The 14,800-nt window shown below is 41.9% G+C and overlaps 1 protein-coding gene across 1 annotated transcript; it reads left to right on the top strand.

The window, feature by feature from the left end:
- The first annotated feature begins 8,732 nt into the window (after window positions 1-8,732).
- Window positions 8,733-12,469, top strand: LOC147608077 (uncharacterized). Its single transcript, XM_086789892.1, has 2 exons — window positions 8,733-10,735; window positions 11,600-12,469. Exons 1-2 carry the CDS (start codon window positions 8,980-8,982, stop codon window positions 12,274-12,276), a joined length of 2,433 nt encoding a protein of 810 aa, XP_086646018.1. The 5' UTR covers window positions 8,733-8,979; the 3' UTR covers window positions 12,277-12,469.
- The last annotated feature ends 2,331 nt before the right edge of the window (window positions 12,470-14,800 follow it).

Genomic DNA, 14,800 nt, shown 5'->3' with positions numbered 1-14,800 from the left:
ATGTGGGGGAGGGTCCTCCCCAGATGCTCGTAAATTTTGGCAACCATCGGAGCATGTTTGGGTATAGTGGCATGGTGAAGAGCAGGATTTTCCATGGCCTTTCAAGCACCAAGAGGCTTGAAATGGGCGCTAATTGCTAATCCAAACATGCTCTAATAGGTGAAAATACTTTGTGAGCATGTGGGAGTGGGTCCCCCCCACATGCTTGCAAAGTTTGGTCACCATCAGAGCATGTGGATCCCCCCCACATGCTTGCAGAGTTTGGTCACCATCGGAGCATGTTTCGGTACGACGGTATGGGGAAGAGTGGGATTTCCCATGGCCTCTCAAGCACCAAGAGACTTGAAAAATCTTCACTGGGTGCTAATTTGCTGATCCAAACATGCTCTCATGGTGACCAAACTTTGCAAGCATGTGGGGGGGACCCACCCCCACATGCTCGCAAAGTTTTGTCACTATCGGAGCATGTTTGGGTACGATGGCATAAGGAAGAGCGGGATTTCCCTTGGCCTCTCAAGCACCAAGACACTTGAAAAATCTACACTAGGCGCTAATTTCTAATCCAAACATGCTCTAATGGGGACCAAACTTTGCGAGCATGTGGGAGAGGTCTCCCCCAGATGCTCGCAAATTTTGGTCACCATATCGGAGCATGTTTGGGTACGATGGCATGGTGAAGAGTAGGGTTTTCCATGGCCTCTTAAGAACCAAGAGGCTCAAAAAAACTCGCAGTGGGCACTAATTTCTAATAAAAACATGCTCCGATGGTGACCAAACTTTGGGAGCATGTGGGGGTGGGCCCCCCCACATGCTCGCAAATTTTGGTCACCATCGGAGCATGTTTGGGTACGATGGTATAGGGACGAGCGAGACTATCCATGGCCTCTCAAGCACCAAGAGACTTGAAAAATCATCACTGGGCGCTAATTGCTAACCCAAATATGCTCCGATGGGGACCAGACTTGTGAGCATGTGGAGGCAGTCCCCCCCAGATGCTGGTGAATTTTGGTTGCCATCAGAGCATGTTTGGATACGATGATATGGGGAAGAGTGGGATTTTCCATGGCCTCTCAAGCACCAAGAGACTTGAGAAATCATCACTGGGGACTAATTGCTAATCCAAATATGCTCCGATGGTGACCAAACTTTGTGAGCAGGCAAGTCCTCCCCACATCGGAGCATGTCTGGGTTTGATGGTATGGGGATTTTAAAGAAATAATATAATAGCCAAAGTGTAAAAAAATCCAAAAATCATTAACATCAACTAAAATGCAATGATCCTCAAGAATGAAAAAACTCATAATGATATAAACATCAACTAAGTACATCAGAATGTGAGCTAACCCAACTACTCTGGGTTTAGTCACTAACTCAATAGATCAAGGCATAATGAAAATAAGCTACCCCAGCTAATCTTAGGTTAGTCACTGCCAAAAAATCTAAGTACAATATAAGTGAGCTAACCCAGCTATTCTGAGTTTAGTCACTATCAATAGCAACCCAATCAAAATCGTCATCTCTCACTGCTGGTCGATGTGCATGTCGAGGCTGCTATGTACGTCGAGGAGGCTGTGCTCACTGCGAGTGCCATCGAATATCTACGGGGAGTTCTACCTCAAAGGCAGGATCATAAGCTGGTGCTGGTGTACTCGGGAGCTCACGAGTCCCATAAACTGCTACAACCCTCTCTCTCTCTCTACGCCGTGCTACTATAAGAAGTCTCTATTTGTAAACCCAAAATGGTCCGTGCTACTACACGAAGTCTCTGTTTGTAAACCCAAAATGGTTTGTAAGTATTCCACTCTACGCATGTAAGCTCCTCTGTTGTTGTTGTAAGGACACGCTGCTCATGTGAAGCAGCACTACTCCTAGCATGATCACCCGAGGTGCCACTAGGACAAGCACCACCCACACGCTCGTGTGTTGTGATATGCCTCTCCTAAAGGACTCTCTGGTATATGCATCAAACTCATGTGCACTCCACTCAATCTCTAGAGGCACCTCGGGCTCCTAATCTCTGTCATCCGGCGATGTCGAGTCCTAAGTTAGTAGTAGCTGAGGTAAAATCAAGTGGCCTGCCAGTCCTAGCATCTACTCGAGCAAAGCCTGGGTGAAGATCGTCAATGCCCAAAACTCTGTATGTAGCTAGGTTGACGCGTGCTCTGCAAGAGGGACATGCCAAGAAGCGTACTAGCTCCTGGGTGATGCAAGAAGACAAATGGAAAAAATGTCCACACCCTAGAGCATATCCACCAGTATTGTCAATGTCCTCGATGCATAGAGCACAACAGGCGTCATGGAGGAATAGTGGTGCATCCTGAGAGGGAGAGGTCGTCAAAAAACCTCTGTAAAAACAAGATGTGGATATAGAGGCAAGTAAGGCACTGTCACGTCTAAAGATCTAAGGAACTCCCAAACATACAGCATCAACTATCTGCCCTATGCTGTGCAATCCGCTCCATAATCATGTGCTGCTCCACCTCAGCTCTGGAACTCTCTACCTCAGTCCGAGCCTTCTCAAAAAGTAAAGCATATAAATAATTTATTAGTCTCTCTCATTAGGTATTACTTAAAGAAATTTATAACTTCAGACCTTAATTATGACTCTTTTACGTACAAGAGAAACCTACCTGATGGATGTCATACTCTCTCGCATGGCATGCCTCTACAGTGGCTACCCGTGCCATCTGTAATGCAGCTCTAAGGTGGTCAATCTCCACTCTCACCTCTATCAACTCCTGAGTGGTGTGGGACTCTACATGACACAATTAACCATTCCGCTCATTTTAAAAATATCGAAAACTACATATAAACATGTAAACACACGATTATGAAAAAACTTAAGAAGTAATAATTTGTAAATACCTCGACATCTATAATCGATATCGATCGTGTGAGAACAAGCACACGACCACCATCGAGACAAAGGCACAAACGCAGGATCTATAGTAGCTACACGAAGGGATGGTGGAGGCCTCCTACCCTGGTCTTGGAGACAGCCTCAACTAGCACCGCCACCACCGGGCCAATAGCTATTGTAATCCACCTCCTCCCCTAAGACAAACTCCGCATATAATTGCTTTGCGAAGTATATGGGAATTTGGCAGTTGTTCGGCATCCTCCCATATGCGGCAACATATCGACTATAGGTATATGCCACCATATGAGGATGCAATCACCACAAAATAGTAAGGGCTTGCCCGCTGCCCCAGTTCGCATCCCATAGCTATCGAGGAAAAGGTCTAAGTAGGATCCATCCCTAATCGGACCAAGATCACGAACCTAATGATATGTCAGGCCATGTGACACAGGAGCAGTGCGATGGTGGGCTATCCACTCATCTATATAAACAATATCGTGAAGGCTACGAAGGGACAATAGCATTGCCCCCAAGTCCGATACGATATGTAACATAGACGGTGTGTCTCTAGTAGTCCTCTACTATAGATAGCCGCTAACTCATGGTGTATCTCTGCGATGAGGTCCACAATAGACGAGCGGCCCTCCTTGTGGCCTTCCATGATAGAACCTAAGTCTAACACAAACGGGTAGGTCAATGGAAATGCCAATGTGAAAGGTCCAATGCTTAGTGCTAAGTAGCACTAATGAAGCTATAAAACAATACTAATGAGCCCACTAACTGCTAATCCAAATCAAGAGAGAAAGGAGAGTGAAAACAACGTGTGAGAATGAGGCAAAAAAAAAAACTTTTCGATTTTATAACCTCGATCGAGGTTTGGTGACATGCATTTTAGGGTTAGCAAGATGTACACTCTATGTACCCACAGTTTTAGGGTTAGTGAGACAAATGGCCAGGATATGCATTTGATTTTAGGGTTGGTGAGGGATTGATGGATGCAATTTGAATCAAGTACCTCGTTTGAGGTACATGGATGGCTTAGATTTTGGGTGAGTACCAGGATCGAGGTATATTTGACGGTCGAGATTCACTTCATACCACCTCAATCGAGATATATAAACGGCTAGGATTGCATCTTCAAATGTGAGCAAATGGACGGGTCGGATTATGTAGATGTATCTCGTTTGAGGTTTTTCAATGGCATTGATTTCATCTTGGTATCGCAAACGAGATATGTGGACGGATGAGATCACATCTCCGCACCTCGAACGAGATTTGTCAATGGTTAAGATGATATTTCCTTATCTCGTTTGAGATATGTGGACAGTGGAGACGGCATCATTAAATATGCTGAATGTACATTTGAGCGGGCATATCAAGGAGGGTCCACTGTGGCATTGACGTGGATCCGAGTGGCATACATATCTCGATCGAGATAATGTGGTGGCGGTGACATGTACTGGTGACATGGATGGTGACTTGAAACTCAGACCTGCTCTGGCATGGCGTTAGTTGGTATCTCGTTTGAGATATGGTGCTTTAGGCTCAGGAGGCACATGTCATGTTTTAATTGATGGCGATATCATGATCGAGGTACTCCGCTCGAGTTGCATCGATGTCCCAATTTTAGAGAGAGTGAACAAAAGTGAGCACCCTCATCTTACAACCACCTTAATCAATGTTACAAGTATGTATACTCATGAGATATTATTATTCATATTAAAATATTATTTATATATAATACCCTCCACACCCACACACACGCACACATGTGATACATGTGATTAAGGGGTTATTTGATATAAGCAAGGCATTGAAGGACCACTAAGGTCAAGGAAAATAATAGGGGATACTTTCATGGATATATTTAGCTCACCAACATTTCATGAGTCATCTACAAACGACTAGAGTCTTTTTATAAAAAGATTTCTACCCAAATTTCTCGAAATTAATGAGTTATGAAGATAAAATCTCAAAAACAAATACAATACCTAGTAAGTTCTAGAGTAAATTGGAAGGATTTGTCCAATGTTTATATAAGAAGTATAACCTATTCATATTGATACCATGGTGTTCACCTGCTTTCTTCACTTATCTAGATAGATTATGGTATTAGATGTATTGGAACCATAAGATTTCGGGGCGAGAATATCCTAGATTGATTGTGCATGGAGCATTTCTCCAAGATGTATGACCTAAAAAATATTTAAATTTTCAGTAGGGAGCCAAGAAGAGGTATGCTCACAAAGGAGTGCATTTTTTTGGAGCATGACTCCACCCTTATCACTCCATGCTAGGGATTTGTTTGTCCTAATTTAGGGCTCAATCTCCAAAATACCTTAGGTTTATGATTTAGGGACTCTAGTTCCTAAGTCAACCAAACCTATGCCATGAGCCTTGTTGTAGAATCTAAAGCCTTAAGTTCTAGGGAAATACTTGACCTCGAGGAAGAAGAGGGGGAGGGGTTCATTTAATACATATGTAACATAGCACCTAATTAGTACACAGAGAGTTTTTTAAAAATTAAGGGTTTACATGCCATATTCATGAAAGAGGGGATTAAACAAGTAGTTTTTAAATGTAGTATGTGTAAGCATACAAGGGGAGGGTTTAAATTCAAATCAAACACATCGACTTATAAAGGAGGGTTAAAAAATTAGGTTAAGATTTGTAAAAATAAGAAATAGGGATACTTGAAACACATTTTTGCATGCACATGCTATATGAGTTTTTATAAAGTGAGCTCACCCCTTGCACCCGAACACTCGACCAAGGGAAAGTGTTAAAGTTGTGAATTCATGTGTGTTGCAATCATGTGGGATTTCAGGACGAGCATAGGATCTTCGATTAATTCATATGATTACGTGATCAATGTGTATTCTGTGAAAGTTACTGGACAAATGCATAAGAAGAAGGGTCAAAACAATTTGAGATGTCTAGAGTGCTATCATGGGTGTTGCAAGAGAAGTGACGTAAGGTTCAAATGGATTATGACTTGGTGTCCTATAGAGCAGTTGAGATGTCACTCTTGATGGTGAGGCTCATAGAGTTCAAAATGTTGTATCATGTTTATGAGAGAAATGCAATGGAGAGGGGGTAACCTTGTGAGCTTATTTATTTAACTTCCAAATCTTGAAAGAATATTTATGTACCTCACTGTGGAATTTCCAAACTTTAATCCTTTAGTATGTCTACTAAATTTAAACAAACAAATTTAAGAAAACCATCACGTTCAACTCCTAAAAAGTTGAGTAGATGTGATACTATAAAACTTAGTATCTAAATTTTTTGTCCATATAATGATTGGCACAAGTACTACTATAAATATTTTCTTGGTTGTGATTTTGATGCCTACTCAAGCATTAATTTTTTGAAGTTTCCTTGAGATTTTCTCATGGTGTCGTAGTAACTCTTAATAACAATGAAGCATCAGATCACTAACATTACCTTGATTTAAAAGTAATTCAAATGGCATGTCTATTTAAGAGGTAAAGAAAGAAATGAGAGCTCTAAGAAAAATTGATTTAAAAAATGTGTGTATAACTTTCACATGTAACAAGCCAAATCATGTAAATTGTATTCTAACCCCTTACTTTTGCAAAGGCTAGAAGGTTTCTTTGAATGTATTTTCAAAACACTCTATGTAAATAAACTTATGTAAAATTATTTTTAAAATAATATCAAAATGTACCTTTTATATGATGTTGAAGCATGCGATACATACTCTTACACATTTTGTCACATTGTGTTATAATTTTAATTTTCAAAGCACCACATACAAGGAAAACTTGCTTTATAAATAACTAGCTCATTGGCTAATATGTATAGCATGGTCTCTAAGGACTAGGCCAAGTTACCCGACTGGTGGTTAAAATGAGAACTTTTTTGTGTGATCAATGTTAGCTCGATTGAAAGAAAGTGTATTATGATTTTTCCCTTTGCTTATTAGTTTACCTCATCTACAATTAGTTTTTTAAAGATAATTCCATTCAAAAAAATTAAGATCTACACTTCTATGAGGGATGTACCATGTCAAACAACATTTCTATGAGGATGACATACCATGTCAAACTTTAAGGAGATGATTATTAATGCTTAACTAGTTAAATGTAAAATGCCCATAATATAAACTTCACTATATTTATTTTAGGTGAAGTACGTTAGCATAATCTACAGTTCATGAATATTATCACAAATTTTTGGCCTAAAAATATCATGGCCTATATTCGTGTGTTGCATGGTGAGGGGATGTCATGTATTGTCAATTCAGTAGTCAAAAGTAACCCACACTAGAAATTGAGAGCATAGCTCCTAGACGTGTGAGAAAAAATGACACACACACACACACACACACACACACACACACACACATATATATATATAGAGAGAGAGTGATTCCTAAAGACATGTAGCACATGTTACAACACATTACATATAGTTCCATATTCGGAACATTTCATTAAAATAAAAATACCATAGAATGATCACTAAACCTCATTCAATGCCTCCATGAAACCACGTTTTGGGGGGTTTATCGTCCATAAAGGGTGTGTTCTAATGGTTATAGGATTTTAAGTGAGAGAGAGAGAGAGAGAGAAAGACTCAGGGGGTTCACCTAAAAATATGTAAGTATAGCATGTGAGTTCAAATGAAGGGGGATTTTAATTTAAAATTTTAAGTTAAATTTATTGAAATACATTTATAGAAGGGGTTTTTTTAATAAAAAAAATTTAAAACCCGTAAGTCCATAAAATAAAAGGGGTCATTTTATTCATGAAAAAATCACACGTAAGGGGTTTTTTTAATACCCCTTGAATGCACGTGATACATAGGTTTTCTTAGTAGTGCACCCTACGAGGAGAGAGAGAGAGAGAGAGAGAGAGAGAGAGAGAGAGAGAGAGAGAGAGAGAGATTCCTAAATAGCTTGCGGCACAAGTTATAAGACACTAGATTTAGCTCCATATAAGGAGGGTTTCATTAAAATCAAAATACCTTAGAGTAATCACTAAACCTGAGAGAGAGAGAGAGAGAGAGAGAGAGAGAGAGAGAGAGAGAGAGAGAGAGAGAGAGAGAGATTCCTAAATAGCTTGCGGCACAAGTTATAAGACACTAGATTTAGCTCCATATAAGGAGGGTTTCATTAAAATCAAAATACCTTAGAGAGAGAGAGAGAGAGAGAGAGAGAGAGAGAGAGAGAGAGAGAGAGATTCCTAAATAGCTTGCGGCACAAGTTATAAGACACTAGATTTAGCTCCATATAAGGAGGGTTTCATTAAAATCAAAATACCTTAGAGTAATCACTAAACCTTTGTAACCCTCATTTGATGACTCCATAATACAATGTGATCATTAAAATAAAAATACCTTAGAATGATCACTAAACCTCATTCAATGCCTCCATGAAACCACGTTTTGGGGGTTTATTGTCCGTGAAGGTGAAGGGTGTGTTCTAATGGTTATAGGATTCTTTGAGAGAGAAAGAGAGAGAGAGAGATTCCTAAATGGCTTGCCGCACAAGTTACAAGACACTACATTCACTTCCACATAAGGAGGATTTTTTAAAAATCAAAATACCTTAGAGTAATCACTAAACCTTTGAAAGTTGATAGGTGTTAAATCCTATGGGTGATTGTGAGTGGCTGTGACTAGGTCTTTTTCTTTTTCTTTTTCTTTTGGGGTTTGGGGGGGGGGGACCTTTGATAGAAATTTGTGGTTGGCTTAAACATGTAGTGTGCGCGCATGACTTTTGTGGTGGCGGGAGGTGACGAGTGCGCGGTGATCATCCATGAGAAGACTGCCTCGACGGGGCCTTGATGATGGAGACTGAGTCGTCGTCTCACCAGTTACAGAAGACTCTCCCCGCCCGTGTAAGATGGGCGGACAAGCGTTCATGTCCACCCCCCCACCGGCTGCCCAGATGGGCGGCGCACTGCGTCATGCTCGACATTGACGATGAAGCAGCTTGGTGGAAATGATTTCAAACAGAGGGGCCGCCGGAACGAAGAAACTTTCGAGGACTCGCCATGGCCCCAGCAGCTTGTGCCGCCTTGCTTGTGTCCTTCATAGTCCCATAACTTGTCACATGAAGCGCTTTCGCAAATGTGAGGGATATTCACAACATGCTCTCTCTCTCTGGAATCGGCGATCAGTTCCTAATTTTAGTCTTAACCGTCTGCTTGCTATCGCCTGCATCTTCTTTAATCACCCTTGCACCTTCTCCTAATCCTTCTCCTCTAGAAATAATTAGTGATAATTCCTCTTCATTATCTATTGCACCAGCTGCAGCTGCTTCGGCCCCTTCTTCATTAGGGATAACTAGTAGTAATGGCTCGGAATATAATTGGATTGTAGAAGGCAATTCCACAGGCAAATTGGCTCCCAATTGCTCTGATCTCTGTGTGACAGTGCTGACCGATCAGCAAAATTTTCCAGTGGTCCTTCAGCCATGTCAAGGCCTTTCCTTTAAAGAGCTTTGGATTTATGATACCCTATCTATGGCTATCATAACCAACCTGGGCTACACCAGCGACGTTAGGCTTTGCGTGGATGCAAGCAACCCCGAGCAGCTTCAGCTCAGTGCATGCAACGGATCAATTAACCAAAAATGGGTTTGGGATAACCAAACAATGAGGTTTAATAGTGAGATTAATGATACATCAACAGGATCGCCCATGTTTTGGAAGGGTCAAATCAGGCTGGCATCGGATTGGGGCAGTGATAAAAACAATTTTAGCCTGCAATTAGCAACAGAGGACACAGACACTAATTATGATTCTGTGTTTACGCTTCTACCTTTTTACAATCCATTGAGCATATACCCTCCTGCTTCCAATTCAGAGCTGAAAAATCTGGTGATTAATGGTGGTTTTGAGCAGTGTGGTTGGGATCCAGGCAAGGGCTTTGTAGTAATAGATGGCACACAGCCACTCTACTTGTGTTCATGGTTTGTTGTGAGCAATGAAGTGGAATACTCTGGAACAAACCTCTGGCAGCCAGAAGAGGGCACTCACAGCCTTCATCTAAACTCTGCTAAGATTGCACAACCAGGTGCAGTAACCCAAGTGTTAGCCACGAAGATGGGCTCTAATTACACCTTAAGCTTCTTCATGGCTGGGAATCCAGACTTGAATTGTGGGACCACAAATAAAACCATGGAAGTAGAGGTCAGTCCATCTAGCCTGCAAACTCTACATTTGTGGTTTGATGTATCCCAGGCAGGGTCTGGGAAAATGGGTTGGAAACAGGTTTACCCCGTGGGGTTTACAGCATTAGCAGAGTACGTTAATCTCACGTATAAGAGTCTCACTGCGGGAAGTTGTGGGCCTGTGATTGACAACATAACGGTGCAAGAGATCAGCGGGCCATTACCGCCATTAAACTTAACGGGTAATGATGGGTCATTAAGTAGCTCAATGCCAATGTATGCTAGAGTGTTGATTTGGGTATCGGTGACAGGGTGTGTGATTGGGATAATTAGCTTGCTAATCATGAGGGTTATGAAGATTAAGGCAAGGGCAAATGGGTTGAGCATGAGGGGTCGGAGTAATGCATCGTCTGGAGGAGGAGGGTGGTGGGATTCATTTCAGCTGGCGGAGCTTGACGGTGATGAGGGCAATGATAATGCGGGCGGTAATTGTATCAAGGAGTTGACATGGAAGCAGATTGAGAAGACAACTAAGAACTTTACGACCATCGTTGGGGAGGGCGGTTTCAGCACCGTGTACCGGGCGGAGCTTAGCGACGGCACGGTGGGCGCCGTCAAGATGGAGAAGACGCGCGACCGCTCCCGCCAGATTTTCAAGCAAGAGCTCTCCGTCCTCTCCCGCCTCCGCCACTCCAACCTCGTCAACCTCCTTGGCTATTGCAACGAAAGAGGTGCGTTTCGTCTCCACCATTGCTTCGCATAGCATTTAAGCTGGCTAGTGATCATAGATGATAACCTCCCCCTTGTGAAGTCGAAGCCCTGCCCTGAATTAGAGGCTTAATCTACATAACTAATCTCACTATTATTAACTACCTTTGCAAACTCCATCAAGCCTTCGTCTGAGTCTAGATAGTAGGAGATATCCTCGTTCTTGTGAAAATCTCTTTTGAATAGAGCCTAATTAAGAGGCTTAATCTCTACTGTACATAAATTATCTCATTATCAACAACAACTATCGTCGTTCTTGTGAAAATCTCTTTTGAATAGACCCTAATTAAGAGGCTTAATCTCTACTGTACATAAATTATCTCATTATCAACAACTACCTTTGCAAGCCTCCATATTCAAGCCTTCCTCTCACTAGATAGATCTCTCATGGAGTATTCTCAGACCCTCTAATTCACATGATTTATCTTAATATAATTAAGAACTACCTTCACAAACAAGCCTACATGATTTATCTTAATATTAAGAACTACCTTCACAAGCCTGCATCAATCCTTACTCATTAGAAAGACCTTAATCATGAATTATTCCTAATTAGCTCTTGTCCACCTTAGCCCAACTTGTATAATGATCATTCTTTGTCTTACCCCTTGGTATGAGGGTTTTATGAACTATGGGGTCATCCTTTGCTTGCTGTTATTGTTGTCTGTGTTTTAAAGCTATTGATTGGCTCAACCATGGAAAGCCAATTAATTAAACAAAGGTTAATTAAGAGATTGATCTAGTGATTTCAACTCTTCCCAATTACGCTTCTTTATTGAATTTATGGAGTTATAATTGGCTAATTTGTATCTGTAAATATTCCACAGAGGAGGGGATATTGGTGTTCGAGTACATGGCGCACGGCAGCCTGCATCACCGGTTACATCCGCCAGCGCACCAGATGTACATGGCGCTGAGCTGGAGGAAAAGGATGGAGATAGCATTACAGGTGGCACGTGCGCTGCAGTATTTACACGAGGTGGCGAGGCCACCGGTGGTGCACGGGGACGTGAAGTCGGCCAACGTGCTGCTTGACGAGGAGGACAATGCGAAGGTGTGCGATTTCGGGTTCTCGTCCAAGGCAGGCCCCAACAGCAGCGTTTTCCATTCCACCGTGGCATCCGTCAAAGGGTCGTTGGGCTACCTCGACCCCCACTACCTCAAGAACGGCCGCCTCTCCAGCAAGAGTGACGTGTACAGTTTCGGTGTTCTTCTCATGGAGCTGCTGACTGGGCTCCACGCCTTTGACATGCACAGGGCCGAGGCGCTCACGTCATTCACCGCCCCTTACGTCCAGGACATGGACATGATGCAGTTGATCGTGGACGCCCGCCTCGCCGGGGCTTTCGACAGGACCGAGCTGGCAGCTGTCTGCCACGTCGCTCGCCTCTGCGTCGATGAGGAGGCTGCCAGCAGGCCTACCATGGCTGAGGTGGTATGCTTGCTGTCATCCGCTGCCACTGATCAGCAACAACACAATGGGTTCTCATCATTCGGCGAATAATTTGGTCCCCCCAAATTGATATATGTAAAGAGATTGGAAGGGTAAGGATCCCTTCATTTCTTACAAAGCCCAAACCCATGCCGTCATTTCTATGTAAAGAGCTTGGAAGGGCTTAGATCCCTTCATTTCTATGTAAAGAAAGAGGGCCAAACCCATGCCTTCCTTTGAAGGATAATTTTCTTGCTGCCGTTTTTTTTTTCTTCTTCTTCTTCAAGCCGAGGTAAGGGGCTGCCTTTTTTTAACTCATGTACAGTCTCTTGTCGTAGAGGCACCAAGCATAGGGTTATATGTAGGAGCAACATGGTTGGAGAAGAGTTAAATTAAGCAAGGGATCCATGTGGAGGTACACGTTTTATAGGTGGAGAGTGATGACGGCGAGAGTTGAGTGTAGAGGGGGTTATCATATTGGAGAGAGACGATACTAGGCCAAGCTAAGGGAGTGGGGTGTCGTCCTACATAGCTATGGAGTAGTATGTAGGTTGAAAGGCTAAAAGGCACCTTAGGTGTAAAGTTTTAGACTAAGGTACACATTGATTAAATTGAGGAGTCAAAAACAAATTAATTTTAATGCACTATAAATGAGTGTGTGGGGATAAGTGTGAAGTAAATGGGAGAAAATTGCAATAAAGTATAATATGCGATGAAATAGCAACACATTAATTTAATTAATACCCTATAAATGAGTTTGTGAGGATATGTGCAAGCATATGGGAGCAAATTACAACTCAAGAAGGGTAGATTAAAGAAAACTGAGGCCCGAGTTTGATTAATGTACTATAAATGAGTTTGTGGGATATATGCAAATATAAATAGGAGCAAATCTCAACACACACACACACACACATGCAAACACACTATTGTGGTCTAGCTCTTCCTTCTTGTTAGAGCAAAATAAATAGATTGTATTTGTGATGAACATACATTTGCATGTGTGTGTGTGTGTGTGTGTGTGTGTGTGTGAGAGAGAGAGAGAGAGAGAGAGAGAGAGAGAGAGAGCTCACATAAAATCTTACCCTCGAAAAAAAGGGATTCTATTGAAAATTAGTGCCTTTATTCAAAGGGGACCTACAATGGAGAGTATGCCAATGTATAATCTCCTTTTATTGTTTAATTTCCCTTTAAAAGTCATTGGGGGCATATACTCTCGCTAGTTAGGGCTCCATGTTTGCATGTGTGTGTGTGCACGTGCGTGCATGCACGTGCGCGCACACGGGCATGTGCATGTGCGTTAGAGAGAGAGAGAGAGAGAGAGAGATATATCTTGTAGGCATCTCCCCCATTTACACGCGCGTGCGTGTGTGTGTGTGCGTGCGCGCACACGGGCATGTGCATGTGTGTTAGAGAGAGAGAGAGAGAGAGAGAGAGAGAGAGAGAGAGATCTTGTAGTCATCTCCCCCATCATTGTCTCGGGGAGAAAAAAGAAATATTGTGATGACGTCGCACACTCCCAATTCCACATGGAAAGAAGAACCCCCTATCTTCCAAATCCAAACATGTATTCTTAAATAATTTATTTGTAGAAATCAAATATTTTATTGAAATCTTAAATTGCATAGGACCTTAGGTTTATAAAGAAGGAGATGCTAGCACATAATCGCATGTACTCTTATGTTTTGAATTTCCCTTTAAATATCAACAAAGCTCTAATGTTACACACCCCCAATTGCATGAAAGAGGAACCCCCCAATCTCCCAAATCCCAAACAAGTATGCTTAAATAATTTATTTCTAGAAATCAAATATTTTATTGAACCTTAAATTCCTTAGGACCTTAGGTTTAAAAGAAGGAGATGCTAGCACATATTCTCAAGTACTCTTATGTAACTTTGAAATTCCCTTTAAACGTCAACAAGGAGGGCCATGTACATGAACCACGAAGATGGAAGCAAAAGCTGTGCTAGCACATATTCTCAAGTACTCTTATGTAACTTTGAAATTCCCTTTAAACGTCAACAAGGAGGGCCATGTACATGAACCACGAAGATGGAAGCAAAAGCTGTGCTAGTGGTCGCGTGTCATAACATCCAACCCAATCAGAATTCATAAAGCTTAGACCTTATGTGTGGAAATACCATACACGGGCACCACCTATTTACCTAGGTCTCCTTCCATATCCCTCTCCCTTGGGGTTCCCTTGTAGAAGTGCCATTCTACCACAAATGTGTATCAATTTAACATCACTACCCACCACCACATGATGAAGTGTGTCCCTCCCCACATCTTATTCTCATCAATTGTTTTTAAAATCAATTTAACATCACTACCCACCACCACATGATGAAGTGTGTCCCTCCCCACATCTTATTCTCATCAATTGTTTTTAAAATTAACAGGAGCTACACCACTAATCCCTTTTACTTGGTGACATATATATGCCAATCAACATCAATATGCCACTTGCCAATGTATTCTTTTATCGACACTTTCCTTTACATTTTGCTTTCTAGTTCCTTGCTTCTAATACCTTGAAAAAGGATCTAAGTTATCAAAGTTCATGCAACTTTCCATTGCATTCTTTTACCTAC

Source organism: Cibotium barometz, chromosome 54, assembly GCF_041138505.1.
Source record: "Cibotium barometz isolate CiBa-2024 chromosome 54, ASM4113850v1, whole genome shotgun sequence".
Taxonomy (NCBI): Eukaryota; Viridiplantae; Streptophyta; class Polypodiopsida; order Cyatheales; family Cibotiaceae; genus Cibotium; species Cibotium barometz.
Note: the sequence above shows the minus strand (reverse complement) of the source record. Positions and strands in the feature narration are given on the sequence as shown.